The sequence below is a fragment of the Zosterops lateralis genome (assembly GCF_965231275.1).
Source record: "Zosterops lateralis genome assembly, chromosome: 1".
Taxonomy (NCBI): domain Eukaryota; kingdom Metazoa; phylum Chordata; class Aves; order Passeriformes; family Zosteropidae; genus Zosterops; species Zosterops lateralis.
Window position 1 is genome coordinate 10,847,238 of NC_139762.1, and position 26,762 is coordinate 10,873,999.

General features: G+C 35.2%; 1 protein-coding gene across 1 annotated transcript; it reads left to right on the forward strand.

The window, feature by feature from the left end:
• The first annotated feature begins 306 nt into the window (after window positions 1-306).
• DYNC2I1 (dynein 2 intermediate chain 1) lies at window positions 307-26,353 on the forward strand. Its single transcript, XM_083869962.1, has 24 exons — window positions 307-395; window positions 2,921-2,974; window positions 3,802-4,213; window positions 4,729-4,781; window positions 5,389-5,715; window positions 7,020-7,078; window positions 8,840-8,897; window positions 10,411-10,488; window positions 11,649-11,844; window positions 13,436-13,538; window positions 15,691-15,820; window positions 16,363-16,474; window positions 16,844-16,938; window positions 17,263-17,389; window positions 18,281-18,453; window positions 19,015-19,177; window positions 20,348-20,461; window positions 21,514-21,575; window positions 22,640-22,691; window positions 23,981-24,041; window positions 24,295-24,391; window positions 24,636-24,767; window positions 25,129-25,352; window positions 25,914-26,353. Exons 1-24 carry the CDS (start codon window positions 381-383, stop codon window positions 26,083-26,085), a joined length of 3,069 nt encoding a protein of 1,022 aa, XP_083726088.1. The 5' UTR covers window positions 307-380; the 3' UTR covers window positions 26,086-26,353.
• Window positions 26,354-26,762: the final 409 nt, after the last annotated feature.

Consider the following 26,762-nt stretch of genomic DNA (forward strand, 5'->3'; position numbering starts at 1 on the left):
CCGAACAGAGCCAGCTCCCTCAGTCTTTTCTCAAAGGAGAGCTGCTCCTTCATCTCCTTCACGGCCGTCCGCCGGACCATGGGTGCTCCAGGAGCTCTGAGGAGCCCAGAACTGCACACAGACCACAGATATCCCTCAGCTGGGCTGCCGAGAGGAGCAGGATCACCTCCGTGACCCGCTGGCAGCGCTCTCCCTGCTGCACTCCCTGTCCTCGCCCACACGGATCCCTTGGGAAAACCCCTCCCGGCCGTGCTGCCCTCCCAGGCGGCGCCGGCCCATCCATCGCTCGGCGAGCGGCTGCCGGGCCTGGTTGCCGGGGCGGGCCCGCACGCAGCGCCCGGTCCCGGCCCCGGCCCGCGGCGGACGCGGCCTCCGGGCCCATGGAGGGGGACAAGGTGAGGGGCAGCGGCCGGGACAGCGGGGCAGGGGCGGGGGCGCAGCGCCGGAGGCTCCTCTGCTGCCCCCGAGAACCCCCGCGGCTCTGCTGGGGCCGGTGGGGTCGCCTCGTGTTGTCGGCACGGCAGTGAATCCCCCGTTATCCCTGTGGCAGAGGGGTGAGGCTGTACCAAGCGCATCCTCCTGCAGAGCGGGATAGGTGGTTACGGGAATACCGCTTGTTTCATGTCCTGGATAAAAGCGTGTTTAATAATTGATGCTCCTGTAACTGCTAATTGCCGGGCTTTAGTTCTTCGGGAACGCACGTAACTTTTGCATTAAGGTGTTAAATTATTGAACGTTTGTAAAGCTCCGGAATAAAGAAAATAAAGCCCCACATGCGCATGCTGACATCAGTCACTGTGTGACATCTTCGCTTGGAAAGGTGGAAGTGCCAAAGCGGTGAGGTAGCGAGTTGTGATGGAAAAGTTAAGCTTTGATGTAAAATATTTCAGGTGTGTCGCTGTGAGAGTGCCAAAGAGCCAGAGGCAGAAAGAGCCACAGTGAGTGAGGAGCCTCCATTTGCTGCTTCTGTCACTGCTCTTGCCTATTTGAGGGCTGTCGAATTGGCAACTCAGATTGGAAATAACAAAGATAAACTTTTACATGCAAAATATAAATTACTTTTCTCCGGCTTAAAAATTTAAGATAGAATTTTGTCTTTCTGTTCTTCTGTTTCTTGTTCTTTAGAATCACATTTAACTGAGTTCTTAAATTAGTTAAAAACAGTATGTTCTGAAAACCTCTTTCTAATTGTGAGTGAAGAAACCTCTGTTAATCTCTTTCAAAGTTTATCTAAAGCAACAAAGTTTATTTTTCCAATGTCTTATTTTTCTTTAGATTAAAGGACAGATTCTTAACTGGTGAAAACATTCATAGCACTGTATGAGTTCAGTAAATCTGTGGCATTTCATGTGAACTGAATGCTCTCAGGTGGATGAGTTAAGATAAACTCCAGTGTCATTTAAGTAACTAATCCTAATCTGGATTTAAATGAGTATATAAGTACTTCTAAATTAGCAGATAGGTGAGTTCAATAAATCCTTTGAAAGTTTGTATGAAACGTTGTCTGGACGTTTACTTACAGAGGGACAGAGGTCTCAACGCTTTATAAAATATCTCCTTTTCTCTGTTTATTATACTACTACAAAAGCAGAGATTTAAGGGGAAAATCATCAGACACAAAAGCAACAATTTCTGGTTGTGATGGGGAGGTGAAAACTGCAGACCCCAGAAAACTGACAGATCCATATTATTGGGAGAATCAGAAAACCAGGTGTGAATGTTTGCTGTGTGCTTTTTGCTTCAGCTTTGAAATAAATCTGAAGCTGCCTTACCTGATGTTGTCTGTTGGTTATGCTGATTTTATGCTATTAATGTCATTAGCCTTCTTTCTTTCTTTCTTTGCTGATACATACCTAAATATTGTCTAAAACCAAAATGTGATTTTAAATAGGTTACTCTTTGAGACTATAATACAGCATTCTGCTCTCTTCCCATGCATATCCTTCCTTCCAGGTTACATTCACACAAGTTTTGTTGAGTTTCTTAGGCTTTGTTAAAGCTTGACTTAAGAAAATTATCACCTTTGTTTTTATTTCTCATCTGACTTCCTACATTCTTTGGTTTTTAGCCTTTTTTAAGTATTAGAAGAAAATAAAACTGAAAGAGCACTTTCTGTTTGTTCCAAATACTGCCGTTTTGGGACTTCTTGACTTTAGAAGTTTACCAGTTTTCCACTGCAATCTTCTATAAAATCCAAGTTTGAAAAGACAAGATTTTTTTCACGTAGAATAATTTAAAAAATATATACTGTTAAAATACTGTCTCCATATAATGAATTAACAAAAAGGAAATGGGCACTGTGTGTTAATTTTCTTCCACCAGTGCAGCTCATCATTACAATATTTGTCAGTGATTATTTTGTTAATCTTCAGTAGCTTTTGCCAAGTCTAAATGTGAGAATAAGGATAGCCTGATCATGTCACTTTGGATATGTTCATCATCCCACAATGAACAGGTTAAAATATTCAATAGATTAAAATTCTGCCTTTCCCTTAGGGATGTCAAACAATCTGATTTTTTTATTTAGTCTTTTTAATGGCAGTCAAGCAGCCAAGAGCAGGAGCTCTGCAAATGCAGATAGAAGAAATATAACCTATTTTACTAGGGAGCACTGTAGTGAAACAATTGTGTACTTTGATAGTTTCATTATCTTTTTGCTTTTTACCTTCAGTGCTGCATACAAATATTTCATGTGCAGTCAACTTACACATGTAGTCTGAGCTTCAGGGTTCTTCCAGGTCCAGTCAGTTGAGATTTACTGTAAATAGATGTTAGAGGTAAATCAAATTACTGTTTGCATGATCCTTTCAGTGATATTTGCCATGTGTACCTTGATCCTTTCCTTAGAAATATGATTGTTAAATGATTTACTTCTCTCTGCAAATTGGTTACTCAATCTTTTCTGCATTTTCTCTTTTAGAAAAGAACCAAAGAAGATACTTGGAAAGCAGAAGAACTTAGGAAACATCTAAAGGTTGATTTATTTTATTTCTGCTAGTCTTGATGTTAAGCTGCCTTACAGCACTAGAATTTATTGGTGGTCTAAACATAAAGAGTTGACTCTTTGTTCTGCTCTCCCTTGTGGGATCTGCAGTAACTCTTTAACACTTCCTGGTGCCTCAGACACTTTCAGTCTGCATCATTGAATATAAATGATACAGGGCTTTCATGTGTTGCTGCTGAGTTCCTTGTTACCACTGACTGTTTTGGAATCTCTCCAGCCCAGGGTTACCCAGAGGCCCCACTTGGCTCTTTCTAGTTACATCAGTCATATAAGAGTACAAATTTCTAAATTAGGTAAATGGAAAAAAAAATGCACTGTTACAGTAATCACACAGGAGTCATTGGGACTGATTTGCTGGTCACTCAAATCCAAGTGACAGCTCTGCTTTATAAATATTATTCACTTTCCTAAAATGTATATTATCTAGTGTATTTGTTATCATGATCTATCATGTTTATCCTGTGTTTTTAAACTGGTTAATTACATTATCCCCTGATCAAATAGGCATTCAGGCTGCAGTCAGTTACATCACTGATATTCATATTAGGTTTGTGTTGTATTTTTTAAAAGCTGTTTTCCAATATGTGTTATTATTATTGCATTTATTCATTTTTTTTCAATAAGCACAGACATAATGTTAGCATTTACAAAGTAAGCCTAGAACTATATCAGCATTTTAATATGGTTTGGGTAATTAAATACACATTTAGTAATCCAGCTTTTTTTTTTCCACATGAATATACTCTAATCAAAATAGATTGCTGAATTATAATGATAGATCTTTTATTTTATTTCAGGCATTACTACCAGATAGTCAAAGTGAAGACCAAAAACACAGAGAAAAGAAACTGCGGAGGGAAAGGACTGTTCATGACACAGACCCTAACAGACACGAGCGCAGAGACAGAGAGAAGAGCAAGGAGAGAACAAGAGAGAGAGAGAGGTTTAAATCCAGTGAAAGGGACAGGGATAAAAGGAGAGAAAGGGAAAAAGAACACCAGAGAGAAGACCGAGAGAGGCACAAAGTTAAGGTTCAAGAGGAGGAGAGACACGTTGTACTAAAACACAAAGACAGGGAGACTGATAGAGAACGAGACAAAAAGCACAAGACACATGAGATAAAGCAAATAGATCCACAAAACTACCTGAAAGCATTTGAAGGAAAAGATAAAGAACATCACAGAAGAAGAGAAATTAGGCATCGTTTGGGTAAGTAACTTTGGGTTGCTGTTGTAATTGGAATTATTTGATATTTAGGAATACTGAAACCATACCCTATCTGTGCAGAGAGGATAAAACAGGCAGGTGTGAGTACCTACTGGCATGTGTATTTTATGGAATGTTTTGGTAACCTAGTTTTATTCTGATGCTTTTAAAAAAATTGATGCTTGTTTCCCTTCCTCTGAAGAGGAGATGGGTGTCACTGTTTTGTTGGTCAGTGCCTTGACACTCTGCTGAGTGATCCATTCACTTGAAGGGTGATTGCTGAAATCAGTAGCATGTGTCATTACTCTTTCCATTACACAACACTGGAGGGATTCATTAGGAGAGAAGAAGAGGTAACTGGCTTTGGAGAGGGAATTTCAACAGAATTCCTTTATAGAAAGCTCTTATATTAGAGAAAACACATTGCTAAAATGCTATTTTCTACATGCTAGAGTTAATTATGTACAGAGTTTGAATTTTTAAAAATCTATTCCCTAATTTATACATCTGTTTTCTAGAGGAAGAGAAAACAAGAACTGAAGAGCGAGAAAGAAGACATAAAGCACAGAAGGTAAAAGAAGTTAGTGAAGTGTTTCCATAACAGAATAAAATAAAATTGTAGAATAATGAAGAAACTGGATCAGACTGTAACTCCCAAGAAATCCAAGAGATGCATAGATAGTAAAGTAATGACAAGTGTACAAACCACAAAATATATCTCAGCTACCCGATTTTAAGGACATATTTTGTTCTTTTTTTTAAGTAAACATAAAATAAAATTTTCATACCAAACAATGCTTCATTTTTGTACAACTACATCAAAAATTTTCATCTTCTATTTATGCCTTTATTACAAGGGTAATTGATGAGTGTACGTCCTATTTTAGACTACCTAGTAGACAATAATTATTTTTTTTGTTTGAAGAACATATAATTCAAAGAATTTTCTGTAGCAAAGTGTGAAGTGTCCTAGAAGAAATACCAGAATCTCTGATACAGTCAATAAGTTGAAACTTGTTATCACAGGAAATAAAAAAAAATGGCTGGAAGATCCATGTGACAGAAAGATTAAGTATTTACAATTCAATGATTTTAATGGTCAAATATGGATAGATTTGTGAAGATAGAACAGTCTTGGAGAACTTTTTAACCATTTAATATTATTTTCCTCTTTGCAGGATAATGATTCAAGAAAGAAAATTGAGAAAGTTTCAGCCTACAAAGTTGAAGACGATGAACATGCACACAAGTTAGAGAAACATCAAGAGTTGGATAAAGAGAGAGAAAGAAAACACAGAGAAAAAAAAGAACACTCTGTTGGGACAGAAAAAGATAGGCTTTCTAAAGAGAAAAGTCATAAACATTATGGAAAGGAAGAGAAAGAAAAACATAAATCAAAGAGATCTAATGAAAAATCTTCCCATGGAGACAGAGAAGGGTCAGTAGCAGAAGCTAACGAGAGAGTAAAAAGCAGAGAAAATGAAAGAAAGAAAGATGATCTAAGGGTAAGTTTTGTTAAAACATTACCTTATCACTTACTTTAATTGTTAGCATATTTTCAATAGGGAAATTATAAAAATGCTAGGATTTTGAGTCAACATTTTCTGAAATTTGGGGCTAAAGTGGTAGATAAAAACACTACATCTGAATTTCAGTATGCTAATTCAGAATTGCTTCCTTCCATAAAATTTAAACAAAAGAATTGCCTATATGTTAGAAACTTCATCATAAAATTCTTTTTTGCTATGACTTTTGAAATTATTGCAAACAGTTTGAAGTGGAGATTTCATAAGGCTTGAGGTCCATTAAAGTTTTTGGCTGCCTTTATAGCAAAAAGTATGATTTTAATAGAAGCTACTTTTATGTTGTCTGTGAAGGGAGCACAGGCATGTGAATATTGACCCTTTATATTTGTAGGATTTGCGTCTGTTTCTGAAACCACAGACTATCTTTTATGTTTCTAATATGGAGCATGATCTTATATCCTTGAGACTTAGTCAATAATTTGTCTTTTTTTTTACTGATTTTTATAAGTATTTATTCAACGAAACTGAGAGAAGGAATCTCTAGTAATTTGTAACTCTTAAAATCAAATAAATTTTACAAGACATTCAACAGTTGAGTTGGTCTAAGTTTCTTCTGCTGCCTAAAGATGTACAAGCTTCTTAAATAAAAGTTCAGAAGTACATTTTCTAGAGACAATATGAGTAATTTTCAGTGTAGGGGCCCTCCATGAGTGATTCCTGTAACTGACTGACAGCAGCAGACAACAAAAGTCTATCAGGGGCTTGCTCAATGTTTGGAAATTTTGGAAATTCCTAGGAAATTTACTTGGGTATCTGTTAGAGATGAAAACACTGATGCTTCTGTTCCAGAGTTATATTTTGTTTTCTGTTTTTTTGGTAGAGACAAAGACCTTTACCTTAAACAACCTATTTAATACATTTTCAAATTTAGGCAAACCTTCATAATACAGAATTTAGGATTCAAGTCCCTCTACTGGGGATTAAAAGTGCCTGAGACTGTTCTCTGTCCTTCCATCCAGTTGGTGTGAATCGTATTACATACTGTTAAAATCTAATTTTTTGGAACAGGCTGGCCACAGCCTTCCAAGGTGAGCCCTTAGCCCCTGCCAGCTTTTCAGAGCATCTTACAAACAAAGACTGAAATAAAAAATAGGCTGTAATTGAAGCAATTCATTAGCAACCTTTTTTACTGTTTGATGAGAGTGCTACTAATACAGGTTCATATATTCATATATATTCCCTCCCAGCATTTCTGACTCATGAATATTGTGATTCTTTTACAGAACAGTGAATACAAAAAGGAGGAGAGGGTACAAGAAGAAATGAGCCATCAGCATGTAAGGTAAATTCAGAGATTTAAAATAATTATATACTGGATGCTGTCTAGTGAGATTCAGTCACCACCAAACCAATAAGCATAAATTCTTAATCTCATATATCTGGGGATAATATAATTTTTTTCCATAGGCCCAATAGTACAGTAATTACAAAAAAAATCTCTATGTTGCCTCTAAGATGATTCAGATTAAAATGTATATATTTGTATTCCTTTTATTATTTTTCTTCAGCAGAGTAGCAAGAGATATTTTTCAATCCTTGTAAAACTATGTATATATTAATCTGGGCACTTAGTTTTGGAGACAGAAATGCTGTATTTTACCACCTGGAAATTCACTGTGTAGTGATGTGGACACATGTAAGGTTCATAATCAACAACATAGGACTCTATTATGTTGTTTAGTTTAATTTGAGTATCAATACTCAGTTCCTATCCTAGATGGCATCTGAAACACTACATTTATATATATAGCAAGTTTGCAGTCAAATATGAAAGGAAAAGTTCCAGATACCCTCAGTAGGATCAGTTGAATTTCAGGATTATATTTCTAAGTTTTATTACTAGCAAATATAAATCTTCGAGATGTTTCCTGTATATTCTAGTATTCTGAATTCTTTAATTCTTGAGCCTCGCAAAATTCTTACACAGCTTTCTGAAGTCTAATTCTCTGGGTGCACTGTTGGTTGCAATTCTCACTCTTAAACCCTAGTTTTAGCTTCCTGGCTCAGTGCAAGTCTGGGTTGTTTGCTTCTGAGGACACTGGCAGTAAAGTCACTACCAGTGTTGGCTGAGTATTACTCGTGTTAAGTATGGACAGACCACTTTGGCTGAAGTGAATTTGTGGAAGTGTATTCCTGTTGAAATATTTCAGAATACACATGTGATGTGTACCTGGCAGCAGCACTCAGCTGTGTCAGCAGTGCTGAATATTCAGACAGTGTTTTGAAGCTGTTGCTGGTGGTGTTGTGGCTGAGTCATTGTTTGTGCATAGCTGGGAAAGAAGAGTTAAGCCATTCCTGAATGGCAGGGAAGGCAGTGTGGTTTAATGAGATGTCATGAAACTGTGGTTCAGCTTCAAGCACTGTGATGTTGAATCACTCCAGTTTTTTATAACAGGATCCAGCCAAATTTTAATTTTATTGTTGCCTTTTCCTGTTTGTCAACCTCAACAGCAGTATATACAAATACTCACATAAGGAGTAAAAATATTCTTTTCTTGAAGTCAAATACTCTGTACTTACTCTCTGCTTATAAAATAATCAAATAGATTGTTGAGGGGCAAAGCTTGTTGTTGATTTGCTCCTGTTGTCTGACCCTGATTGTATTGTCCTCATAAATAAGACCCCTGAATGAATAAAGCAGGTTTGAAATCAGTCTTTGATATACAGCTTTTGAGTATATTGCACCAACCTGATCTTGATCTCTAGTTTGCTGCAGATATCGATACAAGTAATAAATGTGTGGGGTATGAATTCTTTTCTTCACTGCTTTTTATTGCCTTTTGATGCAATTATAATTGTTGAATTTGGACACTGTTTCTGGGTTCTTTGCTGGTTAATCACTTGGTTGTTTCATTTTCCTTTTGTATATAGAGATTATAAAAATACTCGTAGAAATATTTCAGGAAATTTCCAACAGTTTTTTCCTTTTCAGGGAAAAAGCCCTTTTTCTAATAAAACAAACAAAATCTTCAGAAAATAAAACTGAAACAGAATTGCTTTCTTGTGAGTCAACCAATAAAATTGTTGTTCTCTTTTTGAATAGGACTGTAAAAGATAAAGGAAAACTCATTGAAAAAGAGGACATGGACACAAGACAAGAGGTAAAACTAAGGAAGAGGAAATCACTTTTGAAATTATTTTGAAATTAATTGTTTTAATATTTTTAAATGTGCAGACAGAACCAGATTTTCATCAAGTCTGAAGCTGTATAGACTTGGGTTCATTTGGAACAGTCTGTGTAGATACAGCCTAGCTCTACCATAAAATTTTTTTAAAGTTTTGTGATATTTTCAACTGATTGATTCAGCTTATCTTTAAGTGTGAATTTCTGTGGTGAGGACCTCAATTTCATTTGTAGTTTGTGGAGAGAAATAGGCAGTTCAGTCCTCTTATATTTGGTCTCTTTTTCCATTATCTTCTCTGTCTTCACTGGCAATAAGAGGCAATCCAGGAGGGCGAAATTCCTACTTAAGACCTGACTCAACAGGGAGACTTAAATTCTAGAGGTTTGCATTCTATGCTGTTGATTTTTTTTTGTGCATTTGTTGCTCCAAATGCCACAGCCTTCCAGGTATTCCAGCATAATTTCCTAATCCTGCTTTATCTTGACAATATATAGATTTTCTCTATAAATTCTTTAAAGTAGGAACCCAGACAACTATTGACAATTGGAAGTTTTTAGTGTGTAAAACAGTATGTGTACCAGATGCATCTGTGTTATTAATAAAGATGACAGCTCTGTAGACATTTTCTGAGATGATCATAGGTAATAAAAACTACAGAGTAGCCTTAGAGCTAATAAAAACTTACCTTTGTTGAGTGTGTTGCTAAAGGTTTCTGACTAAATGGAGTAAGGATTCTTTTTAAAATTATATGAATTAGTTACTGCTGAGTACCTGCAACCTTGCAGGCAGAAGAAATTAGAGAAATTTCTCACAACCTTAGTTATACTGGAGGTTTCAGTCTGTTAATAAAACACTGCAAATGTTGAAACCAGGAAAGTTACCATAAATAAATGGGATTATTTTAATCAAGTTAATAATCTAGAGAAAGGAAATGTATTTGAAGTTATTGCAGAGATACCATAAATCTTATTCCGTGGAAATAAAAGTAGACGATTCAATGTTAGCAAAATTATTAAAGTATATAAATTACTTTATTCTCTTGTTATATCCATGCTTTCCTGGTTTCAACATTTGCACTATTTTATTAACAGATTGTGTCCCCCAGTATAACTTAGGTGTAGGGATTATTTTGTCTAGTCCTCAAAAGGGCAGGGCACTCTTATTTTGTTGTTAGCACCATCAATGACGTTGTAGGCAATGCAGCAGTTTTTATGGTTTTCCAGTAAAAATACTGGTAGAAAAACAGTTGGTCTTCTGTTGAGTTCTGTTTTTCTTCCTGTACTATTACTTTAATTCAGTAATTATCACTTGATAATATAATTTTATTTATCTGTACAAACGATATACTATATGTTTGCTTGAAAATGTAGAAATATCTAAGAATATCTAAGAATAGCAACTATTAGTCTCTTGTATGCTAAGATTTGGCAGATAAGTGGGATTTTTTTTGTAAGATTATTTAATGGTTTCATTTATTTTTCTCATTTAGGAAATGAAAGATGCACACATTTCTAATCCAGACACAGGACTTGAGGATTTTTCATCAAATTATGAAGATGACTTTGAAGTAAGTAAAAGTATATGGCTGTCTGTCTGAAGTAATTCTTCAATATCAAAATAGAGAATAACTTTGTTCACAGAAATAAACAGGATGTTACATGATTTTTGGTGACAGTGACCTTAATTTGGCTAACAGTAGATAGTGAGTAATTAAAATGTTATGTAGAAACTCTTTGCTATATATATAGTTAGTTTTCATCAGAGGTTGGGAACCAACTTTAGTTTTTTTAATTGAAGTGTTCACAAAATGTTTTCTCTGCCTTTGTGGATTTCAATTATTTAAATGACTTTCTGTGAAGAGTGCTGAATTGTTTAAAGACTCAGAGCTAATAATTTCAGGTAAAAAATTAAAAAAAGCCTGTTTGTTTATCATTGAAAAAAAAATCATAGGAAAGAGGTATTGACACACTTTACTAATTTGTTTAATTAAATTCCCTATTTTTAGCTCTCTTTTGTCTACTTTAAAATTCTTAAGTTACAAGAGTGTGTGGGATGTGCTTTCATTGTGAGCTGAACTAGAATCATCTTTGTTCAGTGAGAGAAGAATTCATCTCCACTCATGTCAGGAATGATGATTTCCACTGCTGAGCTGGTCACTGCAGTAGCCTTTCACCATTCAGTGAAGAGAAAAAAGCACATTTAGGACGCGTTCGTATCATATGTGTTTGGTGATTATTTTAGCATGACATGAATTGTCTTAGTCAAGGGAATTTATTAAAGGGTGACCCTTAGGCATAGACAAGGAGTGTGGCAGTTTAGTAAATGTGAGCCTGCCATTAAAGGACACTTTGAATTGAACCTGTCAAATAAACAACTTCATACATCCCTGAAGCATTTATGTCACTGAACACCATTATTTTATTTCTTTAAAGAACAAATAATTCACCTAAACAAATAGTATCTGCTTTAAAATATGAAATAAAAAGACTATTTTGGGCACCGTAGAACAACACTGAGATTATCTTCTCTTGATTAAAATTACTGCACAATCAAGAGATGCCATTTTCTTTCCATCAATTATTTTAGATTGCCTTTCAATCAGAGAATTTATAGCCATCTGTATGAGGTTTTTATTTTGACACCATTTTATAATTTCTGTAAAAGATAGTGAAAAATGCATCTATAGTTTGTGTTTATCCAGTACTGGAAGTTTTATTACTTTCAAAGGATTATGAAGATGATTTTGAAGATGATGAAGACAAAAGTGGTGAAGTAGGAGATGCAGAAGAAAATCTAAGAGAGGTTCCATTTTCCAGAACATCAGAAATTGAAGAAATTCAAAGAGCAATTACTGCAGAAAATGATAGACTTTTTACTCCATTGCCAAAGAAACTGGAAAATGAAAAAAAGGAACCAGTCATGGGTATGTGACTAGATAGCAGCCTTTTTTATTAAATGTATGAGTAACACATACAACTTACAAGTCAGCTGGCCACTTTTTCTAAAAGTCTGCCTAAAGACCAAAATCTGGTCCTCTGCATGAATCATGTAAGATTTGTGGTAAGCACTGTAAGGTCCACATTACTAAATGATTCATAGACATTACTAATCATTTAAATTTTGAAATATAAAAAGTACAGACTGACATTTAATATGTCTTATTTTGGGTAAGAGGAACATATGAGAGTCTGGATTTTGAAAACTTGAGGAGTGCTGGAACAGTCTGGGGCTTCCGCTGGCATTAAATTCACCTTTTTCTTTTAAGCAAAGTTGAAGCAACTGTTTTGCAGGGAAGGCAAGAAAAATATCAATACTCAAATATGTAGCACTTTATCACTTTGAAATGCAAGCTCTTTCTGAAATGCCTGGCATTCAGTTGATTTGACACCTGTGAGTGCCAGAGCTGCTTATTTAAGTACAGTTGTGGTTCTCCTTTGCAGTCTGCACTGAAGTGAACAACCACATAGAATCATTGTGCAAAAGAATATTAAGCTTTTTAGTCTGGTTCAAAGTTAGTAGTAATGGAAGAATAGCATGGAGTTTCTGAAAGTCTTTACAGTATCTCTTCAAGGTCTTTTCCAGCCTAGAAGAGTCTCTGTTTCTGTGAATAGATTTTCAGTTAATGGTCATTCCAGCCAGAATCAGCATATTGTAATGTGAAATTCTTCTTGCAGAAGACTTATTCAATTATTATTTTTCAATTATTATTTTAATGAGCAATACAGACTAGATAAAGATTTTTAAATTTCAGAATTGTAGCACTTGGTGGTTTATTCCTAATTACACAACACACTCTTTTTTTGATGAACTTTTGATTTCATTTGCTTAAAATGGTGGTTGATCAGTCTGGCAATTATTTCTGTAAGTTTAAAAGCATTGTACAAGTATTGCCTAAAAAGGAAGTGAAGCACCATTAGTCATGACTGGAAGTTGAACCTTAGGGTCAGTTAGCTACAACCTAGCCAGGAAAGGGAGTAAGATAGACATGACATCAGTTGTTGTAGTTGGTCTGTTAACTGTGGCTTTTCAAGGAACAGTTTTCGATGTTTTCCTTATTCATCTAAGGACATTACTTAAGCCTGTGTTGATGAGGTTCTCCTCTACCTGAGTTCTTACTCAGAGGTGTAGTGTGCATGTAGTGAAGTCTGTGTGACTTTAATGCAATTTTTAGAATTGATCACAGAGTGTTCTACTGTACCTAGAGGAACAAGGCACCTGCTGATAGCAAGAGATAGAAAGAGACACTCCCTGCATCAGTCTTCTAAAGTAAGAATTACAATGGTCAGTCATTTTGAATTGATTGATAAAGAACTGTTGTAAGGGCCACGTGCTGGCCCATTACTGATGTCAAACTCATTGTACTGAAAATGGTGATAGAGCACTTTGTGTAACATGTGAACCAGGAACTTTTGGTAGCTGTATTGTAACATATCTGCTACTTTTTAGACTTACTGCTTAACATTTTCATGCACTTTTAAGTGTGAACTGTAACACTGTGTTTTACAATATCACAGAAAGGCAAGATTCTTCTGTCAGAAGCTCTTTTTGTGGAATATTCATGGATTTCCAAATGGCAAACCAAAGACAAAGCAGTCGAAGTATGGCCAATAAGCAGAAGTAAGTGTATTTTAAATTATCCACCCAAAATGGCAGCTCACTGTGTGAGATGCAGTTTTTTTCATTATATTTGAAATATATGAACTTTATAAACTTGAGGCTTATGGAATCAAATATTTTATTAACTAGTAATTAGTTATTAAGTATATATAATTTACAGTATTGCTACATGCCATTTTAAAAGAGCAATATATCTATATATCAGTTTATGTGCATTATTTTATTACAGAACCTGTTGCCAGGATTGTAATTTCTTTGTGTAATGCTTCAGTCACTTAATTAGATATTGACTTAAAGTACTAAAGAGCAAGCCTTTTAGCTACTCAGGTCTCTGCAGAGCTGTAAATTCTGGAAATAATCAAGAATATATGGGGCATGTGGTTGCCAAAATTGCACATTCCCTTTCAAGGATAACATTGATTGCTGTAAAAACATGTTATTACTGATCTAAAATTCATCTAGAGTTGCGATGGCTAAGACATCTCTGTATTTTAAAGGTACAAATTGATGACTGCTTTCTGTGGAACTTGCCAGGACCTCCACATTTTTCTTAAGCACTGTATATATCTCCAATTTCCAGTTACAATGTTTGGATGCATAAAGCAAGATTATTAAATGTTATTGTTAGTACCAGGTTCCACTGTTTCATGGCTGCTCATCAGTGGCTAATTTTCACATAAGGGAAATTTTATTGTCTAAGTTATTTAATTCACATTGCCTAAAATTTCATGCAAGTTCATTGTCTAGGCTTCCTCTCTAGACTGCAGAGACAGATTAGGAAACTCACAAAGGCATCTCTGGAGAATTGCTTTCTGGAATGTTTGTCAGCCTCTGCTGATTACGTTCCATGACTGATTATGACTATGTTTATAACTCTGTGTGCATGCTAACAGCATACACAGCCTGTGAAGATAATGAGCGTTTTCATGGGAAGAGGAAGGGGTTGTGGAATTTAATGCTGTGATAATACATTACTACCAGTAAATAGACTGAAAGTATCCCATAAATAAATTGTGGCACTTGGGAGTTGTAAATTTTAAATACTTACTAGTTTATTCTAAGGATTTGTCTGCATGTATCATTAAGATTTGTAACTAGTGACTTTCATGTCTGAGTTAGATCTCAGCAAACTATGTCCCATGTTTGTGAAGAGATTAGGAAGCACAAGTTAAAGTAAAATGTGGGTAAGAATATACAATAGATGTCATCAAGTAGCAAAAAGGAAATGTGAAAATTGTCCTTATGCATGAAGAAAAATTAATTTTAAAATACTGATGAAATTCTAGCTCTTGTTGCTCTAGTCTTTTCCTTTTTAAAATACCATCTTGGCTCAGCAAGAAGCTGTAGCTAGAATATGCATCTGCAAGAGTGTTTAGATATGGAATTGCTATAGATGCATAATTGTATCTGGTTTGTATTTTTGTATCACTTTTAAGTACATTAAAAAAAGCTGCAAGTGCAAGAGAGAGAAAGGGAGACTGAAAAAATTGTCTAGTTGTCAACATTTAACAATTGGAATATAACAATAACAATTGGAATATAACAATATAACAATTGGAATTGACTTATAAGCAGACATCTTTGTGTAATTCAAGCAGTTCAATCTTAAAACGAAAAATCTTAACAGGTTTATGGCATTAAAGCAGATTTGATAGTTGTGTGAATTGTGACTGTCAGTCCTGTCAGTCCTGTCCTGCATATGTGTAACAAAGCTAGGACATCACAGAAGGTCTGTATATAAAACATGTACACATATGAGTGATGTGAGTTAATAAAATGAGTTTAGGAGAATTAACCACTGTCTGAGCTATAGAAGAAAGGGACATTCATCTGTTACCTCACAGAGTAGCTTTGGAATACTTAGGCAAGAGGATTTGCTGAGCTTTTGGTAGTTTGGCTTTAGTAATAAATCATTTGCAATTAGGATTGCATTTTCAAATACGATCATTATCTCAATGTAACATTAAATGAAAACTCTTAACAATAGTCTGTGTATTTCTATTGATACATTTCTATCTGCTAATTAATTTCAGTACAATTTCAATTCCAATATTCAAGGATTGTTAGATACAAAATCAGGTTTTCTTCTTTTAGGAACACCAAATATTTGGTCTTAACCATTTTTGTTTCTCTCTTGTAATTCATCATGAAGAAAACGGAGCTCACAACTTCTCCCGCTGATTGACCTGGATTTCTCAGTTAGTTTTTCATTACTGGATTTGCCCCCTGTCAATGAGTACGACATGTATATCAGGAATTTTGGTAAAATGAACACTAAACAGGTGCGTAACAAATACATAGTAGTATTTAAATCCTCGAAGAGCTGATTTTCCTTCTGGAAAAGTATTTTTCTTTAAAAAGAAGTTGCTAAAGCTACCAGGACATAAAGGAATAAATTAATCATATTCAGCTCTAACCCTCAATTACTATAAAGCAATGATCTCAAAACTTTTGGCCAGACAGGCAATTTCTTTTCTGTATTAGAAGAGGACTCTCTCATTTTCCTTCCCCATTTTCTAAAGAGATTTTTGCCTATTTGTGGCTCAGTGTCCCCAAATATGCTGCATTTGGTGTTTACACATCATGGAAGACATTCTGTATTTTTGCAATATTATTTATTTAGCTCTCTGGTGTGAAATGTGATAAAATGTGAATGCATTAAATAGTGACAGTGTGTCAGTATGCTCAGGTCTGAATTCACAAACAGCAGAGGCTGGCTGAGCTTTAAATTTCAGTTTTAATATTACTAAGTTCTATTTAGTTACGTGCTGTTGTTCTTTGCTGTGTCACCCCATATATTGATAATTTTATCTTTCTACTTTAGGCTTATGTTCAGTGTAATGAGGACAATCTTGATAGAGACATTCAGACTGAGGAAGTTGAGACGGTGGAGAAATGGACACAGCATCCAGGAGAAAGTGCTCTTGTATCTGGAGGTGAAGAAGAGTTTAATCTTATTCACTCATGGATAAGTTCATGTCATGTAAACTTTTTCTTTGGTATCCATTGCTTGTGGGAATCTATAGAGTGGCAGGCTGCATTGATAGCAAGCTGACATAGGCACTCTTAATTCTCATGTGGAAGGTATGAAAAATAAGTGGCAGAGATAGTTTTTCCTTCTGGCTTGATGTTTCTGTTGGCAGCAAAAATGAATCTCCCAACAGATCTTGTTCTTCAACACTGTTGTTTCTGCTGAAGATAAGTTGATTCCTGCCACTCTCTTGCTTAAAAACTAAATTGTCCTTTTCTTAACTGATTCCTTTTTGAAGCCTAAAGTTTGGTTTTTGTTTTTCTGTTTTTCATAGGTCCCATAAATAGCCAGGATGCATCAGTGAGTGGATCTGCAACACCTAAAATTGATTCACAAAGATTAGCGAATTTTCTCCGGTCTGCTTGCCAGGTACACTTATATCCTTAGTACCCCTTATGAGCTGTGTGCATATGTATACAGTGAGATAGTTCATGTACAGTTCTTGTTCTGACTAATTTAAATAAATTACTTAAATAATACTTGTTATCAAAGAGAATAATCTCTCTGCAAAGGAATGGAATTAGAGCTGTGCAACTTTTGTGTCTCTAAAGCTGTATTTGCAAAGTTACAAAATTACTAGACAGTTGATAAAGTTTTATGAAATTAATCCACATAACTTTAGAAAGCTACAAATAGCAAAGTTGGAAGATAAGATGACCCTTTTATTTCTATAAATGTAATTATGTTTGAAAGGTGATTGCTGTTTTGCTAGAGGAAGATCAAGTTGCAACACAACCCAGGAAACTAAGATCTCGACAAACCAGTCTGTCTATTAGTGATAGCTGTTTCCAGTTAAATGCTAACCAGCCATTCCTCCATGGTAAGGGAACTTTATTCTAAACCTTTTAGTGTACTGAGTGATCTCTTCTTTCTTATGCAAAATGCTATGTTCTTTGTCATTTCTGTGCAAACAGCACATATCAGGATATACAGATGATGTAAGCCCCATTTTCCTTTTAATTGCACTGATCTTGCTGGAACTTTCGTACAGATTGGTTTCACATTAGGAACATCAGAGCATCTTACAAGAAATACATTCTATCTATTCCTACCAGAAATAAAGCCAGCAATTAACATGATGTGTGTAATTTCTTGTCCCTGTTGTTGAAGGCCCATCCCAAGGGGTGTAATTTTGTTTGGACTCTTTATGCTGGCAGTAGGGCCAAAGTTTCAACAAATAAAGGTAGGTTATTCAACAGGGATACTGTAGCCTGATATATTTGAAAAGCAATTATATCTTCTCCATATAAACAGTAGCTGTTCAGATGATAAGTGAAAAATAGAGCATCTATAATTATGTTAGGAAGGCCTGTTATGACACAGAACCCTACATCATTTGGCATGAACACATGAGATGAAGCAAAAAAACCCTGGCCTGTGCTGTTTCCTGTTTGAGACTCAGTTTACTATTTTCAGTATATATACTGACATCAGATCAGATTGGCTTGCTTATACCCAGAATAATTATTCTATTAATTTCCTGACTCTCTTCTTTCTTGCTTTCTACTTCTAGTATGTTGAATTCCTTCTCTGGTCCCTCCTTTTTTATTGTATAGCTTCCAAAGCAACACAGTGCTAATAGAAATATTCTTCATAATTGCATCTTAGTTTGTTTGTTGCTATAGCAGCTGAATATGCTTTTTCATCTGCAGTGAATTTGCTTTTTCATTTATTGCTTTTCTTTCTTGGCTTTTTTTTTTTAATGGTTTAGGCCGAAAAATACCCTGTTTATATGTCTCTCAAGTTCAGAGGCAGACATTACTTTCTGTTCATGGATTACCTGAAAAGGCAGGTGTTGGTTTGCTAAGCAGAAAGAGCCTTATATGTGTTTGGAACATCTGGCAGCCCTCCAGTCCTCAGAAAGTTTTGATATGTGATTCAGAGGTATGTTTTAATAACACTGTATATTTTTCCATCAATTACAAGACTTTAAATAAAGATTTTATTTTCACTTGGGGTCTTTTGTTGCCTTGCTGCAAAATATGCTATCTTCTGTCTTCTGAGAAATATATTTAAGCCTAGTGAACAAAGATGATTCTCGTTCTATTCTGTGCTCCAGGACCAGTTTGAAGTGATGGACAAGGTGTTTTGTTGGTTGTTTTGATTGTTTAATTTTGACTCTATTTCATGGTTGAAGAGTGAATGGAAGTAAAACATCTGGTTCAGATGTTGTTAGGACTTCTCTCTACTCATCATTCCCATACAGTTGAGTTGCCTCTTTCAGCTTTGTGGCAGTAGATGCAGATTTCACACAGATTGTTTTGAAAAGGGAAGGCCTATTGAAGGTCTTGTATCCTACTTCCCTTTTAAAATAGATTTCCCTTCTGCCATAAACACATGTAATCTGTATTTGCTGGGTTTCCATGCTCACAAGTCTACTTCAGGTTCATCAAACCATTGATCTTTATCATAATATCAACCCTGCATATTTTTACTGTTTTACAGGTGATATGTTGCTGCTTTAGTCCCAGTAAAGCAACATTAGTTTTTGCTGGAACAGTAGATGGTTCATTGTTGGTGTGGGATCTTCGAGAAGACTCAAGAATGCACCCTTGTATGATGATCACTGAAACTGAGTGGACATTTAGAGTTCCCACATTTTCCACAGGTGAGCATCTGTTCATCCTGGTCAGTTACTTTGTGCACAGTGAAATTGTCTTGATGTTTCTGTAATGTTCATGTGAGATATCCTAGAATGAAGAATAACATACAGCAATAGTTTTGTAAATAATTTTATTGGGAGTGTAGGTTTAGGTTAGTTATTAGGAACACATTTTTTTCCTGTGGGAGTGGTGAGCACTGGCCCAGGTTGCCTACAGAAGTTGTAGATGCTCCATCCCTGGAAGTGTTCTAGGCCAGACTGGATGGGGCTCTGGTCCAGCAGAAGGTGTCCCTGCCTATGGCTGGAGATTGGAACAAGATGATTTTTAATATCCCTTCCAGTCCAAACCATGCTGTGATTTTCTGATTTAACTTTGGCTGTGGTGTTATTGTTTTTCTAAAACACTGCATTACACACATTCACAAAATCCTCTTTTCTTCACAAGTGTGTCTAATTACACCAGCCATGTAGAAGTAAACAGTAGTTTGGTTGTAGATAGACTTTTAATTTTTTTAGGCAGTCAGAGATTCTTGGTTTTCTGTTGCACACTGGTAGTCAAATGGATGTGTACAGTTTCATGTAGTTACTAATGCTGGTTACTTAGGAAGCTTTAATGCCTTCAGTCTTAAATGAGATAAAGTTCATTGCACAGGGCAAGTCCAGAAATTGTGAGTATCTGACAAAGAACACGCATTGAAATTAAACACACACATTTGCCTTAAAATGTTTTTAAGGGGTGAATATGTATTTCCTTGTGGTGAATACTTTGCTTCAGGATTTTTCAGGATACTTTTTCCTAAGAGTATTTTTCTTCAATTTTGTCTTCTTTTATAGTAAACAGTGATTTATTTCTGTTGTTTATGGAGCTTAAAATAATTCTTTCCATGCCAACCCTGAAATGGCAGATTTTAATGAAATGTCTGGTACAGTGGCATAAATGGGGATCAGTCATTTGGAAAATGAGAAGCAAATAGAAATATTGAAACATTGATTTATCTAGTTATATTTTGTTAATTTAGCAAACAGTTTGCAGTATTGTATTTGAGACTTGTGCAAGTTCATTATTTGCCATTCTTTCTTTGTAATCATCATTCTCCCAGCTGAAAAGTGATTAAGATTTTATTGTTGCTTTTTGTGGAAAATACTGTGTTTAACTTTCATGATCCTTATTTACAGATGGCATTCTGAACTCAGTAAACCACACCTCTCCTATACTGGCAGTGGAACCTGTCTCAACCTTTCTCAACAGTGACCACAGTTATGGGCTCTCAAGCCTCTCTTATCAGGAGGGTATGTAAACTGCTCTTCTAAGCATCAATACATCTGAGTCTTATCTTTAAGTATCTAGTGAAACATATATTCTAGCCAAAATTCAGTTTATAATCATAGCCTGCCTCTTTAGTTGTTTGTAGTATCAATTGCATGCAACATTCATGTTTGTTTTCTGCTCTCATTTTTATCTAATGTTCACTCAGTGCAGCTTCACATCAGATGTGGTTGTGTGCTTCTTATAATGTCTGTTTTCTAGACCATACTTCCATGATAAAGCAAAAACTGCCTTTGGAAGAGTCTTAGTGCTTCTGTAATGTCCAAAAAAAATCCATGAGTCAGTGGAGCAACTTGTTTTTATCTGAAAGCATTTAAAATGTGTCCTGTAATCAGTGTTTTTTCCTGTGCCTTTTGCCTGTTCTTTTTATGACCAACCTTTGCAAAGAAACTTTTCTTCAATCCTCAAATTCTCAGACAGTGCGCTAGGGAAGATATTATCACTTCCATTGCAGATTTGTACTTTGAAATCCACAGTGGTTTGAAGAAATGTGCTGTGTATTGCAGGTTTTACAAGATTCCATCTGTTTCACTTTATGTTCCCTTCCAAAGTCCATGCAGAATCCAGAATTTTTAAAAAAGATGCAGACTGAGATCATCTGCCTTTCTGGTAGGACAAGCTGCACATACTGGAATAGGCAAAGATATAGACCAGACTCTCGGAGTTGAAAGGGACCTACAAGGATCATCCAGTCCAACTACCTGATCAGTTTGGGACTGACCAAGTTAAAATTTGTTCAGGGCATTGTGCAAGTGCTTCCTCAGCACTGAAAGGCCTGAGGCATTGACCACCTCTCTAGGAAGCCTACTCCAATATTTGACCGCCCTGTCAGTAAAGAAAGTTTCATGCCCTTTTTTCCCTTTGGTAGAAATAGGGCGCTTTCCCTTTTTATGCAGCTGAGAAGATTGTTGAAGTTTGAGAGGATGTATTAATGTAGGAAATGTTTCAAATCCTTTGCTGTTGTTCAGGAGGAAGGTCAATGTGTGAATACAAATTGTTGTCATTCCTTCCATAGAAATGTCAGGCCCTCCATTTCAGATAGCTTCACTGGATGAAAATGGAATCCTCAATATGTGGGTGAGTATGTATGAAAAGAGAGAGTATAATGTGGAATAAAATACTTCAAATTCAGAATTTGTCATGAGAATTGCCTTCCTGAAAAAGTACAGCAACACTAATCAATCTGTTGGAATTCTCCTTAGAAGTTTTAATCTGACTCCCTAATGTTATCTTTAGGCAGAAGTATTAACAGGTACATGAATTAATGAAAAAAGGCAATCAGTTGTTTTACTTCATAAAAATATGTTCACATATTTCCAGTAGTCGATTAATCAATTCAGTCATCTTTCACCCACCTACTTTATTTTAAAAATCATGGTGGTGTCAGAGATGATACTGAATATAGGGGAGAAATTATTATTATTATTATTATTATTATTATTATTATTATTATTATTATTATATTTACTAATAATAATTTATATAAAACAAATGTTAAAGAGATATAAAAGTGGAAATCAGAGGACAAGATTTCCTTGCCTAAAATATGATGATTGGGAAAGCACCAGGTCTGCTGCTCTTAATTACTGTCCAGACAACTCTCCTATCACATATTTTCAGTGTTTTTTACCAGATGCAGCTTTGGCCCAGCTGCTGAACCTGTGAATAATAAGGGATAAAAGTATTTCACCTCTATGTCAGTAATTAAGTTCCTTAAAGCTTTAACTTTAGTCATTTTAGTAACTTTAGTAGCAACAGATTCAGGCCAAATGATCTACCCTTTTTATTTAATGTATAGTGCATTTTATTCATGTATAGGAAGCACAGGAAATGTGTTACAATTCCTTGTTCAGGGTGGGTTTTTTTGTGACTGACCAAATCAACAAGATGCCAACTAGCAATTAAGTGTAGAATGTAGCTTTCCATATTCTGCTTTCCATCAGGGAATATCCAGCAGGCATGTGAAGCTATTTTTAGAACTGCAGACATTGACAGGGAGTAGAGAATCTACCTGTAATCATTGTAATGTTAGACCTGCCTCTCCAAACAGTCCTTCAGAGTTATTACTATTACAACATGTTAAAAACTTTTAAATCTGGTAAATGTTGATTGTTTATTAATGTTAAATATTGACTTTTCAGGTAGTTGTTGAATTGCAAAAAGTGGATCTTGCTGGTTCACAAACTGACTTAGGTGAGTACTGTATGTTAGAGGTAGAATAAAATGCTCCAGTTTTGAGACTATGAAGTTAAAAGAGAGAGGAAGAGTCAGTGATGCCAGGAAGTAGTTTAGAAGAAGGTAAAATTACCGAGGAAAAGATTCATTCTGAATAGTTCATAGCTGATGTTTGGGGTTGTTGGTTAGGTATGAGAATCATTTTCTCTGCTATCTAAATCTCATCTGCTAAATTTGTATTGGTAATTGCCACTAGACAGCCACATTTTTAAGTCAGAGTAATTTTCTGTGTTGTCAGCAGCTTTTTTTTTTTTCCCCCAAAGAATGTGCAATTCTGTGTCTTTGGTCCTTCTCTTTGTACTTTAGTTTTAACCAAACTTGTTATAGTGCTTTTGTTGTTGCCTGTGTCTCCATTTTGGGAATTGTCCTGAAAGCTCTTTTTTAGATAAGACACTTAATTCAGCATGAGAAAAATTTCTGTGAAAGCACTGAAGAAGCAAGTCCATTCAGCCCTTTTTGAGTCATGTAAATGGAGAAAATTACATTGTTCTTTAAACAAATTTACACTTACATGCTTACCTAACTGGAAAAGACTGTGACTAAAATCCTTTTACATTTGAAATACATAAATAAACAATGAAGTAATGCCAGCAAACTAGAATTTTTGATCAGTTTGTGTAAGCTCATGTGCAATGTCAGGCTATATTAAGCTGCTAAAGCTGGGTATTATGTCTGTGAAGAGGTACATTTTAAAGTTGTGGTCATGTGCTGACACATTTTTACTGCAACCAGCAGTAAAACTTTTTCCCTCTTCAAAAAATTCTTGTCTTGGAAGGATTTGAATTATTTATGCTGTTCTCTGCTAACAATTAACATACACCAACTTTATAGATGCATTATTGCACTGTCTCATCGCTATAATTCATTGTCAAAGATCAAAGTAACATAAATAAAATGTTTTAAAATATAACATAATATAAAATAATAATAATTATTATTATAGAATTATAATATAATATAAAATAACATAAAATGTGCATTTCAACCATTTCTAGAATTGAGTGTTACAGTGCTGGAAAACAAATGTGTAACTATGTTTCTATTTCTGTCAAAGATTGTAACTCTTCAGAGTTGAATTCTGAAGCAAATAGTTCTAAATTATGTAAGATTGTTGCATGTCAAAGGCTGTATCTGCAGTAAACTAATTATGAAGTATCCTTTTACTTATGATTTAATTTATTGATTGCACTTTCTTTTTAATGCAAAGTGCTTAAATCAGTTCAAATAATAAATTTTTATAATTTTAGGTTTAGTTCCTGGAGGGAAAGTGAAGTTAGTACATAGCTCCACAATGGAATTGAATAACTGGTAAGAAAACCGGGGCATTTCAATTTTACATATGTTATTTCACAAACCTAATGTTTCTTCTACTTTACTAATTTGCTGTTACATAAGATATATTTAGCATTATTTTCTGTTTGCAGGGTTTTTTTAATACACATTTCTTCCTAGATCTAGTCATAGACATTTTAAATCAAGAGTTTCTGTATGTACTTGCGCAGCTTTTTAGAAGGCAATTTCCTATGTTAATGTCATCTTTTGCCTTTGCCATTTTCCTCAGCCTTTTCCCAAAGGACATTAGCCAGAGAATGCCACAGACACTGAATATTAAATTTTTGTCTTCTAATCCCAATCACTTCATTGTTGGAACAAACATTGTGAGTACATCTCATTGTTAGTTTTTTGGTTTGGAAAGTGTCTCATTTAGTTGGAATTTTACCAATAGACTGTATATAAAATTTATAATTTGAGCCTATATTATTAAAATTTGTTAGGTATTAATGCTATTAATAAGGAACTTTTAAAGTATCAGCTCATGAATTATTTAACTTTTTCCTGTAATACCAATAATGCAACTTTTATTTTGTTCTGTTGAATTAATTTTGTTTGTATTGTTCGTAGGGTCTGGTAGGCCATGGTACAAGACATGATTTAAAAGTTGTTCCAAAGCTATTCAGGCCCCAGGAGAGCAGACTGAGATCAATAAGCATCACTGCAATTGATTTCTTCCCTTTTGGAAAGCCACTATTTTTGGTATGAAAACATTTTAATAGAAGTTTCATTTTTTAATTACTCGCTGAGGGAGTATTCCCAATTTGATGTATTTAACTAGATGTGATAGTTGATTTACCTCAGTAATTCAAATCTGCCACAAAGGGTAACAAAAAAAAATCATAGAATATGATTTCTATGGATAGGAAATCCATAGAAAGGGAATCATATCTATGAATGGGATCATTTAGGTTGGAAAAGACCCCAAGATCATCAAGTCCAGCTCTTAACCTATCACTGCCAAGTCCACCAGTGAGCTATGTACCACCTATAAACACCACTTTTTAATATCTTGCTTAGTTTGTTTTGTTCCAGAAGATATTTTCTTTTCATCTGTGTGTAGGTTGGCTGTTCAGATGGAAGTATTAGATTACACCAGATGACATCAGAGTATCCCCTCATGCAGTGGAATGACAGCACAAAGGGGCAGCCAATTATTGCCCTGCAGTGGGCTTTGACCAGACCCGCTGTGTTCTTCGCCCTGGACGCATCGTCCAATGTTTACATTTGGGATCTTCTGGAGAATGATTTGCTGCCTGTGGCAAAGCAGAATATCCCATCAGAGAAGTAAGTGCTCTCTTTTTAGCAAAACATTAATATTGTTGCATGGGGTTTTTTTGCTTGACTTCAAATGGTCATTAGAATTTGCTTTTCTAACTGTTTGGGGAACTACTGAAGGTGTGGAAACAAAATAAAATGATGTAAATTTTGACTGTCTTCCCTAGGCTGAAGTTAGCCTTGCTGAATATCCCTCTAACTAAAAGTTTTCCTTTTATCCTTGTAAACTGTCACAACACACTTGTAGTTTTTGGAGAAAATATTACCATTTTTAAATTTGTTACATTTTACTGGAAAATGCCATCAAAAATTGTTCATTTTTACAAGCTTGAAATAATTTATGACCATGATTAGAAATTGATGGTGAAATGCTTGGGGGGGAGAATTGCATGTTAGATTTACATTAAATGGTTGCAACTGGTGAAAAGCTAAAGAACATGCTGGGACTTGGGCAGAAAAGAAGAATAATTGAGTTGACTGTAAGTAACCTCATACAAACATGTTTGAAAGCAACAATTTCTATTTATTTTGCCTCAATGAAAAAACACTCCCCTGTTCTTTTGATTTCAGGGTTGTAACTATGACTCTGTTGGGAGAGCCAGAAAAAGCAAATGGATTGTTAGGCATCGTGCTGGCCAAGGAATCTGGACAGATAGACATTCAGTATGTAAAGAAGAAGTGGGCATTACCTCAGCCTGAGGAATCTGACAAACTGTATTCTATTTTATTGCAGTCTTTTTAGAAACAGGGTTGTACAGTTTATAGCAAAACATGTAGTTTATTTTTTTCTTCAATTAAAAATTTTGTAATGTAATTTGTATATAACTTGTATATATTTGAAAGACTTTCAGTACAATATTTCAACTGAAACAATGTATTTTATCATAAAAATGACAGAATCAAATTTACTGTTATTATACTCAAAAATATGATGGCTGTTCATTACTGAAAGTACTCTAGATGTACATATGTTTTTAAAAAATAGCAAAAATGCATTCCTATAAATTGCACTGCTGTTTCTCCTTATTTCACTCTGAAAGAATCACAGCAATTCTTTGGCAAACATAAAGTTGTGTTTCTGTACAACCTGAATGTGAAGAGATTTCTGCCTCTGGGCCTCTTAAACATTAATGCTTGGTAAAGCTTTCTCATGTCTACATAAAGACCATAACATATCAAAATACAAATTACATCCTTACATGATAGAAATTACATATCTATTTCTGATTTTCACCCTGAAACTGTGCAAAAGGAATGCTTGACTAACTCAAGTTCTGAGATGTATACTCCCTGTTTGGATTGAACTAGGTGAACAAATATGCCTGGGAGATTTGCTGAAATTCTAAATCCATTGGGATTTCTGATGTAAACCAGAAAATACTTACCTGCTTAATTCTGCAAATAATTTCCAAAGCTCTT

Bases quoted from the DNA above. Each gene is read 5' to 3' on its own strand.
- DYNC2I1 (XM_083869962.1), top strand. The intron at 24,392-24,635 runs GTGAGTACATCT...TATTGTTCGTAG, and splicing joins TCATTGTTGGAACAAACATT to GGTCTGGTAGGCCATGGTAC. The intron at 25,353-25,913 runs GTAAGTGCTCTC...TTTTGATTTCAG, and splicing joins CAGAATATCCCATCAGAGAA to GGTTGTAACTATGACTCTGT.